The sequence below is a fragment of the Crocuta crocuta genome, unplaced genomic scaffold (genome assembly GCF_008692635.1).
Source record: "Crocuta crocuta isolate KB4526 unplaced genomic scaffold, BGI_CrCroc_1.0 scaffold9, whole genome shotgun sequence".
NCBI classification, from domain to species: domain Eukaryota; kingdom Metazoa; phylum Chordata; class Mammalia; order Carnivora; family Hyaenidae; genus Crocuta; species Crocuta crocuta.
This window is the reverse complement of record NW_027551567.1, coordinates 872,178-889,942: the sequence shown is the minus strand read 5'-3', so window position 1 is coordinate 889,942 and position 17,765 is coordinate 872,178. Positions and strand designations below refer to the sequence as shown.

Genomic DNA, 17,765 nt, shown 5'->3' with positions numbered 1-17,765 from the left:
CTTAGATATACTACAGGAAACCAGTTTCCTGATGAGAAGAATGACTCAGTGATGTATATGCCATGTTGTACTTCATATAAATGATGACTTAATGAAATTGTGAAGAGCACCCACTTAACAAAAACTCTGAATGATTAGATAGATATGTTAACTGGCCAATCACCTAGCCTCTCAAGAATCATTATTATGTTACAACAGTGTTGAGTACTGTAAGAATACTCACTTTTCAGTTTTTATTTGATTTTGTGTAAGGTAAACATAAGGCCAGGGCAGAACCCCTCACAGCTCATTTGCTGATATAAATCATTAACCATTTTTATAAACGAGTTTAGAATAACAATCTGAATTTTATTACAAACAAAAATAAATCTAAAAAGCTTCCTTCAATTATACAGTATGCACAAGGATTTCTGCATTACATTGTTTTACATAAAATGTTCTGAATGACAGAAGGGGAGCTTCCTACCATTAGAAGAGGAGTTGACTGCTGAAAACCACACACTTAACAGAAAGGAAAGTTTCATAGGCAAAGCCTATGACCTCTGGCTAGAGGCTGGAGCTGAAACTAGGAACATAAAAGAAACTTGGAGAAAAAAAGACAATAAATATTCTAAAATGCTTTAGCAAAAAGAGCCAAACATTTGTAAACAACTTTTAGTTAAACAAGTCTCTTCAATATGCGGTGTTGCTATAAAGTCAAGTCTTAACTGACTTTCACTTAACTCAGAAAAGTTACTTTTTACTGCTGAGGAGTATTTATTTCTCTCTAGACTTGTTTTCTTTTCCTAGAGAATCAAATGTAATTAGGGATTGTTCGGAGTTTCTTAAAGGGGTGGCCTTTTAGCCACTTGCTTGTCTGTTTGCTATTTCCACCCAAAATGAGGGCTAGAGTAAAAGGTAAAATCAGAATTTATAAAAATTGTGGCTCCTTACTAGACTCTGTTCGGAGGTTTAATGGGTGAGGATGCTGATAAAACTAGCTGTGGATTTTAATTATCCCTGCTGTGCTTTTCTCCCATCAAGGATAATCAGGACTTAAAAAGTATGAGCTTTGCAACAGAACTACTTAAAAACCACGTAGGCTGAGCTGCACTCAGCGTCCAGGACAATCACTGTGTGAGAACCCCCAGGAACTTACTGTAAACAAACAAGCAAGTGTTCAAGAGCCTGTTTTTGCATCTGGCACCGTGACTTAAAACTACTATTTTCTTCTGTCTTCCTATTTGAGATTTTTATGAAGTGATTACATGTAACAATAATAAATTTTCCCTTTAAGTATAATGATATATAGTAAAAACACATTAATGCCTAGAAATAAAATCTGAAATCCATAATGCTAAATCCTACTGGAAAAGTCAAGCATTAGCATCCACACTTGAATGTCTTGTGCTCTGATAGAATCAGAAAAGTCTCTAAACACTGACTAGGTCCCTCTTGGTGAAGTGACACATGTACATAACAAGCATAACAATGTTAGGAGTTCTACTTTTTCTTAGCCTACAGTTATTTTCTGTGCCAATTTGATTTTACTATTAATGTGTTGCGACCAGTATCACTTTCAGCTACGTAATCAAATTATTTGGGAATAATAACCTTTCTTTTATTTAAATCAAGTAATGCTAGACATTTATTTACTGGAAACTTTCTAATAATAGAGTTTGAGGAAGCTAAAAATGACACAGTTTAGTACAAACTGTCCTTTACCTTTATTGCTTGTATACACAGGAATACATTATAAAACTCAGTGGGAGGAGGAAAAAAAAATAACAGAAGAAAAAGTTACCTGCTTTAGCATTTTTTAAGAATAGTTTTGATAACTTCTTAGATCAACTTATCTGAAACAGCAAAACTACAATACAATCATGATATAATTCTAATAATCACAGCAATTATGCTTTCATTTTTAATTGTCTCTTCATAAAACATTGCTATAAAAATGAGGTTGATGACATCCTTACTTAAAAGACACCTTGTACTGGTATCAAAATGTGATTTACTTTTAACACCAACTGAAAAAATAGAGCTTATATAGTCTATTATTTCAATGAAGTTTTTTTTATTACTTTTATTTTCAAAGTTTATGGTAGCAAAGTTATTGTTAACAATATAAATTTTCTCTTTATAAGCGTTGAAATTCCCTTAAAAGTGTTGAAAGGCAGCAGGCATTCTAGAATGGGCTTGCAAGGAAAATCAATTATTCCAATGTTGATAAATAGTACAGCTGATGAATTTATATTTACTTCTTTAACTTCCTTACTAACTTCTTCTGATTTGCCAGTTTATTTTTAATTGTTTACTCTTTTGGTATCATGAATCTAAGCCCAAGCCTTTTAGCTAGAGCAATTATTTTCATTCTCCATCATTTCTCTTCAGTTTTTCAAAAATACACTACAACAATCCAATAATCATTGCAGGAAGGAATGATCATTTAAGCTGGATCATGTTCATTTACCTTTTAATTTCATTTAAGAGATATTAATATTAGAGTCATAAAATCTTTACAGTTTCAACACACATACACACAATCACAGAATTAAAAATCTTTATATCTTAAAAAAAAAGGGTTCTATTTTGTTCAATGTATCATAGTCAAATTTCAGTCCAATGAAATATGCTTTTATTAAATACAGCAGCCGCCACTTACCTTTAAATATTTTATGGATGGAACTAAGTTCAGTACTGATTGAAGGATGCTGGCATCAGAGCCCTCATTTTGGAACTATCTCTAAAGGTTCTGCATTTCTATAATGTACCACCAATTATTCTAGATTTCTAATACCCTGTCTTTAACTTGGTATATACCACCTTTTGGAAAAAAAAAAATATTTGTTTTTTGAGATGAGATACAAGAACAAAATCATTCTTGAGGTTCCACCTCGAAAAAAGGCGATGTTTGCACATAGCAGCTAGTTTGATGCCCCGTTTTGTTACGCTAGCCTTCACACAATGAGCATGCATATACAGCCATGGTTCACTGCATCTGTTTTGAAGTTGAGAACTGCTGCTTATTCAAGTCACAGATGCCCCCATGTTATGCAAGGAGACAGTTGAATTGCATGTCCACCATGAGAAAAAGAAAATAAACGATGAAACAAAATGCAGCAAATATAGGCAGTTGGCATTCAGAACATGCCCCAAAGCTAACACTCATGAATTGTCATTAGAAGGGCTTTTCTTTCCTTAAAAAAAAAAGTCTTTCTTTGCATATTTTAAAATTTGAAGGTCCCAGAGAATCATGAAGTGCCTTGTCGTTTTTGCTGCTGGCTTCTGATGACCTCTAGTTGCTTTTTGCATTGCTGGTAGTAAGTAGAAAGGCTTTTGTTTTCATCTAAAAGCTTTTTATGTTCCTGTACCAGACGAGATGTATTTTGCTGGTCCTTTTCATCCTGGTCCAGTTCTGCAACTAGTTCTTGCCTAAAAACAAATGCCACATAACAAAATATTATACATGATAGAAAAATTTATACTTTAGTAACTGATGAGTTCAACTGGTCAGAACTTTTATTCTGGCTCTGACAATATGCATGTTAGGGACACTACTCAAATGTAATTGCAGGCTAGAATGGAACTAGCATCCACTCTTCTGGTTTACCCACACAAACACCATAATCCTTTTAATAAGTAAGTGTACTTAGACATTAGTGAATACATATAAATGGTATAATTAAAGTTTCAGAAAATTTTATCTGGTATCCCTTTTGTGTAGGAAGAAAAAAAGATGGGGAAGGGCTGTGACCACAAGAAAATAACATTATGCTTTTACCACTCACATTCCATTTTACACTCATGAACTTTTATTCGTGGTCTGAAGTCAGTCTTATTTAACCACAGTGCAAAGTGGGGGGCTAATACAACATTTGCAAGCTAATTAAAATAGATGCTATCAACTTAAATCTGTTTCTTATTTTAAAACAGAACAATACAGTACCACTTTTAAATGAGTTAATCACTTTTAAGAACACTTTCAGGAAAGACTCTTAGAGACTTTTATAGCCTGATAAGCTTTTTAAAATTTCATTTATTTGGGAGAAGTTCAGTATTAACTCCTACAGCACAGTTGCTGGATATAACTGAATAATTAATGAAAAGCCTCCCAATGATTTTCTGGTAATACTTCTCATTTTTAAAGGAAGTATTTAAGAGGCGCCTGGGGGGCTCAGCTGGTTAAATGTCCGACTTCAGCTCAGGTCATGATCTCACGGTCTGTAGGTTTGAGCCCCGTGTCAAACTTTTGTCCAGCTCAGAGCCTAGAGCCTGCTTTGGATTCTGTGTCTCCCTCTCTCTCTGCTCCTTCCCTGCTTGTATGTCTTTGTCTACCTCTCAAAAACAAATAAACATTAAAAAAAATATTTAAAATTGATTAAAACCATCATAGTTTTCATATTCTCTCAAACCATCATTTATTTTTTCTAGCACAAAACTCCTCTTTCAAATGAATAAAATATGAAAAAAGTATAGGTTAAATATGTGAAATAAGAAAGTTTTTTTTAAACATAAATTATCAACAATTCTGTAATTAGCTCTACAATTTGCAGACTCTAATGTTATACCCTTTAAGGTATGGAGTTGGAATCATTTAAATTGTTATAATAGCAAATTGCGATGGAGCTACTTTTTGTTGTTTTGTTGTTTTTCGAAGTACAAAAAGAAGTTAGTCCAGGAAGCAAAAAATTTTCATTTATTTAGATTAAAATTAATAGAAGGAATCCTATTACCATGTATACCTATAGCTGCCATGAGTTTTTCCTACAGCACTCCATTTTAGTTACCACAATAACTCAGCTTCACAGGTACAAAATTTCATGAGGATCATGCTTAAGAAAACTGAAGTTTTTGAGTTTCTTTAAGAATTTCAAATAAAGGAGTATGTAAATTATAGTTGTTAAGAGAGGAAGGCAGCCTCCTAACTCTCAGAAAAACACGTGAGTAGTATAAAACTCCCAAGAAAAACACTCACAGGTGTAAAATATAGTAATTTTATTCTCCTCAACATATACCTGGAGAGAATATATCTACAAAATGTTTCTAAGATAAAGCACAAGTGAATATTAGTAAATCAAATTATTTCACCTATGTACAAGGAAATAATAAATCTTTATAATTATAAATCTAAACAGTTTTTAATTTTAAAATTCTTAGAACATAAAAGATGTTTATACAGCACTAGTTTATTTTCCTTAGTTTTAATATCTGTAGCCAAAAAGATTTAGTTTTGCAATAATAGCCGAAAGTTGCTTCAAACCTAACGGCAAATCTATGTAAAACCTCCAATTTGGAAATATAGTTGAATAACATGGTACATGTCCACTTATATGTGTATTTTTGTATAGTATGCAAATGTGTTTTCCTTTCCTTTTGATTTCCTTAATAAAATTTTCTTTTCTCTAGCTTACTTTATTGTAACTGTTTATGTTATTGGTAAGGGTTCCAGTGAACAGTAGGCCATTAGCAGTTATGTTTTTGCCGAGTTGGAAGTACATGCAGATTTCTGAATGAGTGGGACCCAGAACCCCAATCCCCAAGGGATTCAAGGGTCAACTGCATGCTTAATGATTAATTCTGAAAATTATAAAGTTTTCATGTCTTAAAACATTTCATCTTAACATTTTAGACCCAAAATACTAATGTGTTTTATTTTTATTCATAAAAGATAACTTACTTTCTCTGTAATAACAATGCAATTTCTGTTTGAACTTTCATATATTCTTGTGCCATTTTACAATGCTGTTCAAACACTGCCATAGATTCTTTGGAGTTTGGGCATGGTGCTAGAGGCTGAAAATAAATCAGGAATGTTAAAACATAATTAAATCAAATCTCAATATTGAGCTGAGAGTTAAGATGGTGACTGTGATATATTTTTATAGCACTAAAGCAATGATCTTTTAAAAATAAGTGTTAAACCATGGCCTAGAAAATTTCAGTGTCCTTTTGTCAGAGTTAACTCACAGCTTAAATTCATACTTGTGGTTTTAACACTTTCCTTGTTATAGAGAATCATGACTAGCGTGATCGCTGGCCTCTGGTTTTACACTTCAGGTTGCCAAGCTGTATTATACCAAAAAAGGGTTTATGGCTCTCATACTCATGAGGAGACACTGAAGTGTATTACTTACATTTTCAGTCACTATGAACGTGACAGTGCATTACAAAATCTACTAAGTAGAAATGAGCTTATGTAAATTTTATACTGTTGTGCACTGAAAGAGCAAAAATGCTATTCTTGGCATCCTTAAACAAAGATATGGGAGTATTTTAAGACAACTGTTAAGAACATAGGACTTTGCTAATGTTATACTTCATCAACTTAAATGAATGAATTAATTTAACCTGATTTTACAAAGTCTGAGGAGGCCAACTAAAAGCATAAATAAATGAATATATGATGACAAATATGAACACAACTGTTAGCTTTCTAGATAGATTCTCTAAACCTTTTCTATAAAGAAAAAGTAAAAACAATCACTGAGAAACTACTCCTTTACCTGTAGTTGGTGATCCAGTGTAAGATAAGCCATTGGGATGGAGTTATCTGATCCATTGGTATCTGGAATTCAAGGATGTGCTTATTTATTTTCTATCATAAATAATTATAAACAAAAAGCAAGAAAGCTGCATGCGATATTGGCATTTTTTTTTACTAAAGTAAATAATACATGAAATAAAATTATTGCTACTGGTAATGAAGAGAGTCTAAGTCTGAATTTGAAAGGTAAACACAGAACATCCAATTACCAGATAATTAGAATGCAATCATACTCTCATACAATTTAAGCTGGCTATAGATTACATAATATTAAAGTTTACAAAGCCTTATTCAATTAAAAACAAAAACAGTGGTATGGAACCTTTAGTACTTTAAATTTGGTTTTCACTGACCCTACCTAATCAAACCTCATATCTTTCTTTCCTTGATGATGCTAAGTTTGCTACAAGGCTGTGTCAACCCCGTGAACATTCGTGCTCTATAATAAAAAAAGGAGGGAAAATAAGAGATCTATTCTCTTCCAGTGGATTACCTTCAATTTATATAGTTCTGGTGTGAACGCCCAACCCACTTCTCCTATGAGAATCACTGCAGAAAATGAAAGATGTTTTTGATTGGGAGTATGTTAAACACAGGTATAATGAACGGTAGGTATATGGAAACTAGTTCAGTGTACTGTGTGAAACAGTTAAATGGATTAAATCAAACAACTAGGCCATTTTACCAAATTGTTTGGACAGCTTTTGTTTGTATTTCATATGAGGTAAACTGCCATAATAACTTGCACAAGTCACATGGGATTAACATTTATGGCTCCAGAAGCAGGCAGGATAACTGTGAAGTAATATGGACTTTTTATTTCAGAAGAAGCTGCTTTCCCACTGTTAGGAAAGAGTAAATGAGCTAAACAATTGAACTGTTCAGCCCTTTTCCTGACAAATGACTCCTTGAAAGAGTGGTACAGATAAAGACAAGGTCAGGCTGACAGCAAGACACTGTATGGAATGCAATAAAAAAACTAGGACAGTCTGATGGTTCAGTAACCTCAATTTATTGTTGACTGATATTCTAGTTTCTTTTTTTAAAGCCATTGAGAATGTGCTTGCAAGTGACTCTAAAAGCTAAGCTAAATCAGATGAAATAAGATAATGCATGTAAGAAATACCATGCAATGCTGGCTTATGGTAAGCAGTTAACACATGGTGGTGATAGTTACTGTTGTTGTCACTGTTACAGATACAAAATTGAGCATTAGGAAGGACAGGTAATTTTAAATTCTTAAGTGTGTTTTTCCAATTGAAAAAGTAATTTTTTAAATATGTAATAATAAGTAATAACAGTAAGTAAAAAGGAAAATGCTTATTGAACACTAGAATGCAATAAAGAAAAAGTAACAGCATATTGCCTAGTAGAGTCCTACCTACCCAAAATCATATACACTAACATAAATGTTTCCTGAAATGGTTAAACAAGAAATACACTTAATTATTATTTCCCTGACCAACTCTTTCCCCACCCACAACAAGAGTTTCAAACTATGCTCCCATGGAACACAGTTTTCCACGAAATTACAACTGATTGGGGCGCCTGGGTGGCTCAGTTGGTTGAGCGGCAGACTCTTGGTTTCAGCTCAGGTTATGATTTTGCAATTTGTAAGCTCGAGCCCTGCACTGGGGATTCACGCTGATAGTGCAGAGTCTACTTTGGATTCTCTCTGTCCCTTCCCTGTTCATGCTGTCTTTCTCTCTCTCAAAATAAATAAATTAATTAAAAAAATTATTTCCCCTTGACTTTATAGGAAAAATTAAGTGTCTTGAACTCTTTTAAAAACATTTCTATTCGTATTACTCTTTCTTAAATCTTTCATACTTGGATATATCTTATTAAATAAATACCCTATAACTGATAGGTATTTTAGAATTAAGTATATCAGTGTTTCACAGTACTCAGTGAATGGAAGAAAAAGAATCCAAGGATTGTGTTATTAACTATTAAAATACTCAGCTTACACTGCAAAGATAGTTTATTAAATAAAGCATGCTTAGTTTATTTCATTTTTAATGGGCCAGTATTGTGACTCTATAATATTGTAAGCTGTGGGCTGCATGTCTTATACTTCTCTCTTTGCAAGTAAGAGAAACTCTTCAGTGAGTGTTTCCTGCCCCCCTCCCTCTGCAGCTCCCTCTACTGTGTCTAGCCATCTTTCTAACTGCTCTTGGGTATGTGCGTCTTTCTTTATCCCCACGATGGTATAAATAGAAACCCTAGAGCCTTCATTATGTGCTATGATTATTAATTGACATATGCTTATTTTTCTCTGACAATGCATGGACATCTCTTCTCTTTTAAAGTAAAAATATCTGATTAATTAGGTTATTTTAACTATGTATGCACTTCTCAATTTTTCCTAAATCAGGGGCCTTCAAAGAAAAAGGATTTACTAGTATCTCTTCCCTGTAATTTATTGTATTAGTTTATCAATACTTTACTTAGAAACAGCACAAAGTTGAACTTTATTAAATATAAAGCTTAAGCCAATCTCAAGTTCTAAAATTATATTCAAAATTATTTAAAAATGCCAAAGACAAATTTCAGTTGAATTCTGGACTAGGTACAATTTCTAACTTTGGTATTTTGTGGTATGTTAGGTCCCAGAAGAGAATAAAAGAATCAGACTGAGGTTGGAAGGTTGGAAGAACATAGGAAGTAGAAAAACACAGCAGTTAAGTGAGAGAGACATAAGAGAATTTTTATTTTCTTTCATGAGTTCACATCTGCCACATGGTGACTGATATGTCTACATCAGTCTACACTGAAGTCAGGAGGCCCAGTCAAGTTGAGTGTTTCCCTCACCTGACGGCTGAAGAACCAAAAAGAGCTAACAGTACCTGAGTATTAATGATCAATCCTGTCAAAAGCACTTCCCTATCTACCTCTGAGGAGAAGCACATAATGATGAATTCTGTATATGTGCTGAGTACTGGTGAATGTTCTGGACAGTCCTAGATTGGGCCATGCTAAGGGTGAAACTTAGAGAGGAGTTTTTGCCACCACTAAATTTAAACTTACTAAAACTAGAGAGTACACCCTTGGCTAAACATAGTTGTATCTAACATGAAACAGAGAAAAGCTACTCAGTTAATTTTTTATATTAAATTATGAACTTGACTAAGCCATGCCAAATATCTATAAATACTTGTAAGTAGTGTTTTTGTTTGTAAAGACAGAAAGCTTACTTTTTAATTTTGATTTAATTGCCACTATTAATAACATAGTTGATATTATACAGAATCCCAAATGATCTAATTTTCCAAGGTCTAAGAGATCATCTTTCCCTTTCTGACATAATGACATATAAAAAATAAATTTTTATAGAAGCATACTGCTGAGTATCAAGGAATTCTCTTATTGCTATGGAAAATTTAATTCCACTGTGGCCCATTATTTCCTGCTTGCCCATAATAAAACTATTCTATCATTAGATTTCAATACTAATATTTTAACCAGTTAGTCATTCATGTTAAGGATTTTAGTAACTCTTAATAGGCTTTTTAAGGTCTAGTTAATAGAAATTTATGCAAGTGAAATGAAGTGTCCCTACCAATTAAAAATGATTCAAAAGGTCAATGGTAAAAATTTTTTTTCTCACTGAAGTGAGGTACTGGCATCTTTTGTCTTTAAAACAAAAGACTGAGATGAAGAGGATGATTTTTATTATTCTGATTTTACTTCTTTAAAAGGCAATGACTTTACTATTATCATCTAGTAGGATGAATCAAAAATAGGAAAATCAGAGACTTAAGTTCAAGAATACAATATCTTCCTGTCTGTAAAAAACCCAAACCAAACCATGTTCAAAATACATGTTTAGTATCTGGGGGGGAAAAGCAAAGGGCAAGACAATCTCAGTACTCAAAAGTCATATTTTCCTTTTAATTTTTTTTTATAGTTTTGTTTTTGAGATAGAAACAGAGCATGAGCAGGGGAGGGACAGAGAGAGAGGGAGACACAGAATCTGAAAGAGGCTCCAGGCTCTGAGCTGCCAGCACAGAACCCGATGCGGGATCGAACCCACAAACCGTGAGATCATGACCTGAGTCGAAGTCGGATGCTTAACTAACTGAGCCACCCAGGTGCCCCTCAGAAGTCATCTTTAAGGTTAATGCTAAATATTTGATTTTATTACTATAAAAGTCTAACCTACTGTAAAATGCCTGCCTTTATAAAGATCAGAGTCATTACACAAAGAAATGAAAACAAGTATGATAAATTCAGCTTTGTAATTATAATGAGAAAATGCACTAGTCACCTGTGGAATCATCAGGAGTCCATGGATGACTTCGACTTGGCTTTTCCGAGGTTGGTCCTGAGGTAGTGATCATTCTGACGCTAGGACTGGATGACCTACTGCTTACCTGTAGGAAGAAGTAAAAGGAGGAACAAAAATGTGATTTTTATGTGGGAATAAAAAAAAGATAAGAGAAAATTTTTATTATAAAGTAAAGGATAGGCTTCCATTTTCTATCAGCAGAGGTCCTGAAACACTCTTGCAAAAAATAAATAAATCCTCTAAAAAGTTTTTATATATGTATTTTTTATCAAATTTATATGCATTCATACATGATACCTCTGAAAACGTGGTGAGTTTTCAGGGCACCTGAGTGGCTCAGTGGGTTAAGCATCTGACTCTTAGTTTTGGCTCAGGTCATGATCTCACAGCTCATGAGTTTGGGATTCTCTCTCTCTCCCTCTCTCTTTCTGCCCCATCCCTGCTCTNGTGAGCTTCCAAGAAAGTAAGAGAAATGCTCTGAGACCAGAAAAGAAGCAGGATCAGGAGTCTAGTAAGTGCTTAAGCTGTTAGACCTGGAACTTTCATTTGGACACCAATTACCTAGAGCTTTTGTTTTGACTACCTTCTGTACTCAGAGGAATAAGCATAAAGTTTTGGGCCTTTGTTGAATGGGAATGAGACCAGAGAACTGCCTTGCTTAAAGCTAAAACCCAAGAAAGGCTTCACTCTTGGGGAAAGAGTAAACTAGAAAAAAAATCTACCCTATAAAAGCAGATAGCAAATAAATTTGTCTGTGTTGGTAGTGGCTCTGGGTAGAGAGGAAAAAAATGTGTACTGTGAATTCATAAAATATTTCCATAATTGATGGAAGATACAACAAATCGCAATGACAACCAATCCCAAGCAGAAAAAAATAACAGAAAATCTACAATACTGAGTTAAACATGGGTCATATCGTTGTCATATTCCAGAAAACAAAGACAAATAGAAGACAGCATGAAACAGCCAGAGAAAGAAGAGAATACACAAAAGAATACTAGTCAGGTTCTCAACAGCAAAAAGGAAGCCAGAAGCCAGAAGCCAGAAGAAAGTGGAGTATCTACACACTACAGAAAGAAAATAACTGCCAACTTAGAACTGGTTAGCCAACAAAAATGTAAAGAATGAGGTCAAAATAATATTCTTAGACAAGCAAAACGAAGTCCACCATCCATATACTCTTACTAAAACAGTTTCTAAATCATGAACTTTAGGGGTAAGAAAAGTTTTTCCCTGATGGAAGGGCCAAGTCACAATCAGGAATACTGGTAAACACAAGGATGAATCTATACACGGAAAATATTCAACAATGGAAACATGACTTATTTGTAAAATTTCCAAGCAAAAAATAAATAGGATAGAACTAAAAACTGAATAACAAAAGCATAAGCAAAAGAAGGAATGATTTAAAAATACTTATATTGTTGAGGGTGAGAGTAAAGATATTAACACTAGGTTGAGTATGAGTGTTAAAGTTTCATAGGTAATTATAACACATACTAATACATTTGACTCTAAATTAGAAAGACATATAATGGAATAAGCAATGTATTTGTTTAATTCAAGTGAAGGCAAAAAAGGAGGAAAAAGAGAAAAAAGACAAAGCATAAAACAAGAAGCAGCAAATTTATCAGTATTATAAATGAATTAAACTCTTCAGTTAAGAGATTTAACAGTGTCAGGCTGGATTAAACACTGTTTATAAGAATTAGATCTAACAGAGATAGAGAAAACAGGAAGTTAAAGGATAAAAAAGGATAATCAGGCAAACCTACACAAAATAAAGTTATTCAGCTATATTATATGAGAGAATACATTTTAGGGAAAAAAATACTAGAGAAAGAGATAAAATGATTAAGTGAGTCAATTCATTATGTAACAACAATTCAAAACTTATGTGCTCTACCTATTATAGTATATGCTGTATCTATACACAGCTTCCAAATAGATAAAGCAATAAAACTGCAAGGGAAAAGGGACATATTCACCATCATCCTGAGATATTTTAATACTCCTCTGTAAATGATTTATAATAAAAGCAGACCAAAAAACCAAATACAATACTAGTAAAACCTGAACTCCAAAAACCAAACTTGATCTAAACATATAGATATGGCTAAAAACTGAGAATATGATTCTTTTTAAGCACCATGAACATTTATGAAAACTGATCATGTACTAAACTATAAAGCAAATCTCAAAAAACTTAAAAGAATTTATCTTATGAACCACGTATTTTTGTACTGATTCAAAATTAACCTTAAAAATCTCATATGTTTAGACATTTAAAAACACTTCCAAATGACTCACTGGTCAAAGAAAAAAAAGTGGAAATGAGAAGGCATATGATTTTTACCATGGAACACAATAAAACCTGTAGTATGCAACTAAAGAGGCACTTGGACAAAAATATTTAATTCTAAATATTTAGATTTTAAAAAATCAGAAGCAGTGACAATTTACAAGTTAGGCATTTAACTTACAAAATTAGAAAAAGAACAAAGTTAATCAGTCTCCCCCTCCTCCCAAATAACAGCATATAAATGAGAGAATACTACAAAATTTTGGTGGTTAGTAACTTAAAAATAAAACAAAAAAATCAAGTTAAACAAATTCCAAAAATATAAATAAATATAAATCACCAAAATTTCTATACAATATAGAAAACGCTGAGCCCAGATGATTTTACAGTTGAGTTCTATCAAACAATCAAGAAAATGTCACTTTCGTCTTAAAGAAATTATTCTAGAAAAAAGAAACACTTCTTGACTCATTCTGTAAAGGTAGTAAACCTGAAAGTTGAGGTTATCCCACAACTGCAAAAGCCCCTTGATGCTAGGAATTCTATTAATCCAATTCATCATATTAACAGATTAAAGGAGAAAAATCTCAATAGATACATTAAAAGGCATCTGACAAAATTTAACAGCCATCTACAAAACTACATTTAACAAACTTAAATTCCATTTAAGAGAAGAAAATTTCTTAACTGGAGATATTTATAATATGTCTAGAAATGTGGTCTGAAAGAAAATGGCATTGTAGGCTGGTGGATGACAACAGGGAGGCCACAGGCAAGGAATACAAAGACAGACTCATAGGAATTGATCATGTTCCATTTCCTAATAAGCTGGGTGCTGGGTTCATGAGTGTTCATTTTATTATTAGGTTTGTGTTCATTTTATCAGGTTCCATAACTTACATATATTCTTATCTATGTATTGTTATTTCATATATTAAAAACTCTCAAAGGATATATGACCTAAAACGTATTTTATAAGAATCTTTTTTAAAAAAGCATCTGTTTTTCTTAAAGTGTTAGTGAATACCCTATAGAAGACTCAAAAAAGAATAGAGTTATACAAAGTAAAACATAAAGAGTAGGAACATTCATGAAGGACCTTATGTCCAGTTTTAATATGTAAACATGGAAAAATACTCAAAGACTACATTAAGTAAAATGAAGGGCAATATAGCAGTGGAAAGTACCCTTGAGTATAAATTAGCAGATGTGAATTCTAATTATGGTACAATGTCTGATTTAGTTCACTTCAAGAAGTCTTGCTTTCTTTATCTAGAGAGGGGTTGGGACTGGGTTAAAGACGTGATGACTTTTAGCATATTATCCACTGCTAATGTTCTATTATTTTAAGCTTTGACAACTCACAATGAATTGAGGGTACTAAAAAATAGAAGGCATTTTTATAACAATTTCAGAAATAAATCATGAAATAATTGAAGAAAAGACTGGTGGAATAAATCATGAAATAATTGAAGAAAAGACTGGTGGAATATTACCCTCATCTTGGGGACCTATTGAAATTGGGGACCTTCAGAAATTCCAAAATGCTTTTCTATACCATAAACAATTTTTTCTTTTCTTTAATTTTTAAATGTTTATTTATTTTTGAGAGACAGAGACAGAGCATGAGTGAGGGAGGAGCAGAGAGAGAGGAAGAAACAGAATCCTAAGCAGGCTCCAGGCTCTGAGCTGTCAGCACAGAGCCAGATTCAGGGCTTGAACTCACAAACAATGAGATCATGACCTGAGTTGAAGTCAGACGCTTAACCTACTGAACCACCCAGGCGCCCCACCACAAACAATTTTCAGTCATATCCAACCAGTCTTTCCAAAGCCTTAGTCTATGCATGACACAATTACAAAGGTGTCCTGTATATAACAATGCTCATTCTGTTCTCTCCTCGTTGCTAATTTCTCTCCATCCTATGAGGCTCATCTGAGATTCTCTTCAATGTTAAATGTTCATTCTTGGTATATCCTTGGTTCTTTGAGCATTAAGTATATGTTTGAAGACTGCAGTGTGTAGAATACCAAATGTTCATTTACTGGTTGTTAATGAACAATTCTGAAATTTTCACCCTGGCATTCCTGACCGTCCATTGGCAGGTTTTACCTTATCTATCCAGATGATCTCTTCTCTGACAATTTCTTATGCCCCTCTTTCTCTCCCTGCTTTTCATCTTGACCTCATATTCTTCCAAGGATTATACGGTCTAATGCAAAGAGCAAGTATGAAAACTGAATATATGAAACTGACTTAAAAAAAAATGTTTATTTTACTTTTGAGAGAGAGCGCGCACAAGCAGTGGAGGGGCAGAAAGAGAGGGGGACAGAGGATCCAAAGCAGGCTCTGTGCTAACAGCAGGAGGCTGATGCAGGGCTCGAACTCACAAACTACGAGGCCATGACCCGAGCTGAAGCTGGATGCTTAACTGACTGAGCCACCTAGGCGCTCCATAACTGAAGTTTTTATACATCAAAATATCAGTAAACACACGTGATTTAGTCTAATACTTTGCAGACCTGGGTTTAAATCTCAGTTCTGCCATTTATGGCTGTGTGAACTTGAATAACTCAGCCCTTAAGCTCATTTATCAAGTGGGGATGAGAAGTAGTACTAATAGTTTAGAAGTCAGACACTGGAGGGGCGCCTGGGTGGCTCAGTCAGTTGAGCGTCCGACTTCAGCTCAGGTCATGATCACACAGTTTGTGGGTTTGAGCTCCACTTCAGACTCTGTGCTGACAGCTAGCTCAGAGCCTAGAGCCTGCTTCAGATTCTGTATCTCCCTCTCTCTCTGATCCTCCCCTGCTCATGCTGTCGCTCATTCTCTCTCTCTCAGAAATAAATAAAAAACATTAAAAAAAGAAAAGAAGTCAGGCACTGGAGATAATACAACCCAGAATTGGAGTCTCTGGCTTGCGATTTATTAGCAGTGTAGCTTTAGGTAAGTTACTTAACCTCTAAGACTCCACAGTAAAATGAGGACAGTATTACCCACTTCATCAGTTTGTAAAAAATCAAATGAAATAAAGTACCTGAAGGGGTTCTTGACACAATAAAAATGCTCCCTAAATGAATGATAATTAGGTTGTAATACAAGATCGGAATATATGAGTGAACTTGCAGCACCTAACAATTCCCTCTCAAGATCAAAATCAGTGTTATCTTTTCCTTTGAAGTTTGGCTGTATTTATTAGTCTGCTACTACATAAACTTAAACTTCAGCTGGAAGTAGTCTGTATTACTCTCAAAATTTATTATTCCTCAAAGCATTATAATATCCCAAGAGTTGAAATCATGTATCCTTTTATATTGTACTCCCCAGGATTTAGGAAACTGCTGAATATGTAATAACCACACAATAAATACTCACTGAATAAAATGATAACATAAGCTGTTAGACTCATTCATCTTTTGTATTCAAGAAGAATCAGAACACACACCAAAAAGAACTCTTCCTCTTAGGAAGTTGTTACTCTTGGTAAAACAAGCATAGACCCTATGACGTGATTCCCGAGTTCCTTAAATTAGTCTTTCCTTAAAACTACAAAAGATATAATGAGCTAAATTTACATCCTTAAATTAACTAAATAAGACTTCCTGTTTCAAGAAATTGGTATCTCAAAGAATAACAATATGCTAAAATGTTTGTATTAAAAAACTAAAGAAATACTTAAAAACAAGCCGTAACTATATTTCTTGAACACCTGAAAAATACAAGGTATAAGTAAGAGAATCAAGTAATATTTGACAATGAAAAAATAAACTAGTTTATGGGTTAAATTTATGTTACTGCTTGCAAATGCTAAGAAAGTCTTATTTTATAGTAGCTATTAAAAAAATCATTGGTGAAATTCTTATGATTATACATGCTCTCAAACTATTAAAACTCATTTCGGTTGGTCCTTCCTTCAAGACATTTACAATTACTTTTTTCTTATAACAATTGTAAAGTTTAAGCAATAGAGAGAAACTTGACTTACCACAAGGATTGACTATGAAAGTGGTTATGAGAGTTCAGAAATGCCAGAATGCAATCTAAGGCAGCAAAAGAATACTAGGCCAAATTTAAACCAGAGGGCAAATTACCATCAGTAGACATGAAACAGAATTGGACTTTGCCCAGAACTTTATCACTATATTTATAAAAAGGAATTGGGAGTTATTTTACAGACAAAAATAAAGCTTTGCTTTTTATGTCTCACCTGAACGACTAGGAAAATATTTTTATAAGAATTTATGGTTAGTGATACTATTTAGGCTGACATTTAAAAGCTATTTAAAACCCTCAGAAATTTTCTTACTTGCTAAGATTATACAAGCACAAAACACAAAGATTGAATAGTGATTTACATAATAAATTTGCTGACGTAACATCTGAATAATATAAACATTAAAAAGAAATGGGTACCAAGTTGGTGATTGAGATTTACAAGGGTACATTATGCCAGTCAGAAAATTCAATTAAATCTATACATGACAGATAATACTGATAACATTCTTTCTAATCTGAAGGTATAGGCTCAATCTAATTCTAGCCTCACTATAGTTCATTATAAGGAAATTTTAGAATTTTATTATTCTTATATGGCCTTTAAATTCTCCAAGAGAAAGGTATACTATGAACCAGGAATTATTTAAAACT

The 17,765-nt window shown here is 33.5% G+C and overlaps 1 protein-coding gene across 2 annotated transcripts in view; it reads right to left on the bottom strand.

Moving 5' to 3' along the window:
* Window positions 1-327: 327 nt before the first annotated feature.
* Window positions 328-17,765, bottom strand: part of MAP3K7 (mitogen-activated protein kinase kinase kinase 7) — a 74,480-nt gene continuing 57,042 nt past the window's right edge. For both annotated transcript variants that reach the window (XM_077750253.1, XM_077750255.1), the window contains 4 exons: window positions 10,797-10,902; window positions 6,486-6,547; window positions 5,660-5,775; window positions 328-3,414 (listed from right to left, as the gene is read on the bottom strand). In XM_077750253.1, the coding sequence (XP_077606379.1) occupies window positions 3,234-3,414; window positions 5,660-5,775; window positions 6,486-6,547; window positions 10,797-10,902 (465 nt within the window). In that variant the 3' untranslated portion in view covers window positions 328-3,233. The remainder of the gene's footprint in view (window positions 3,415-5,659; window positions 5,776-6,485; window positions 6,548-10,796; window positions 10,903-17,765) is intronic.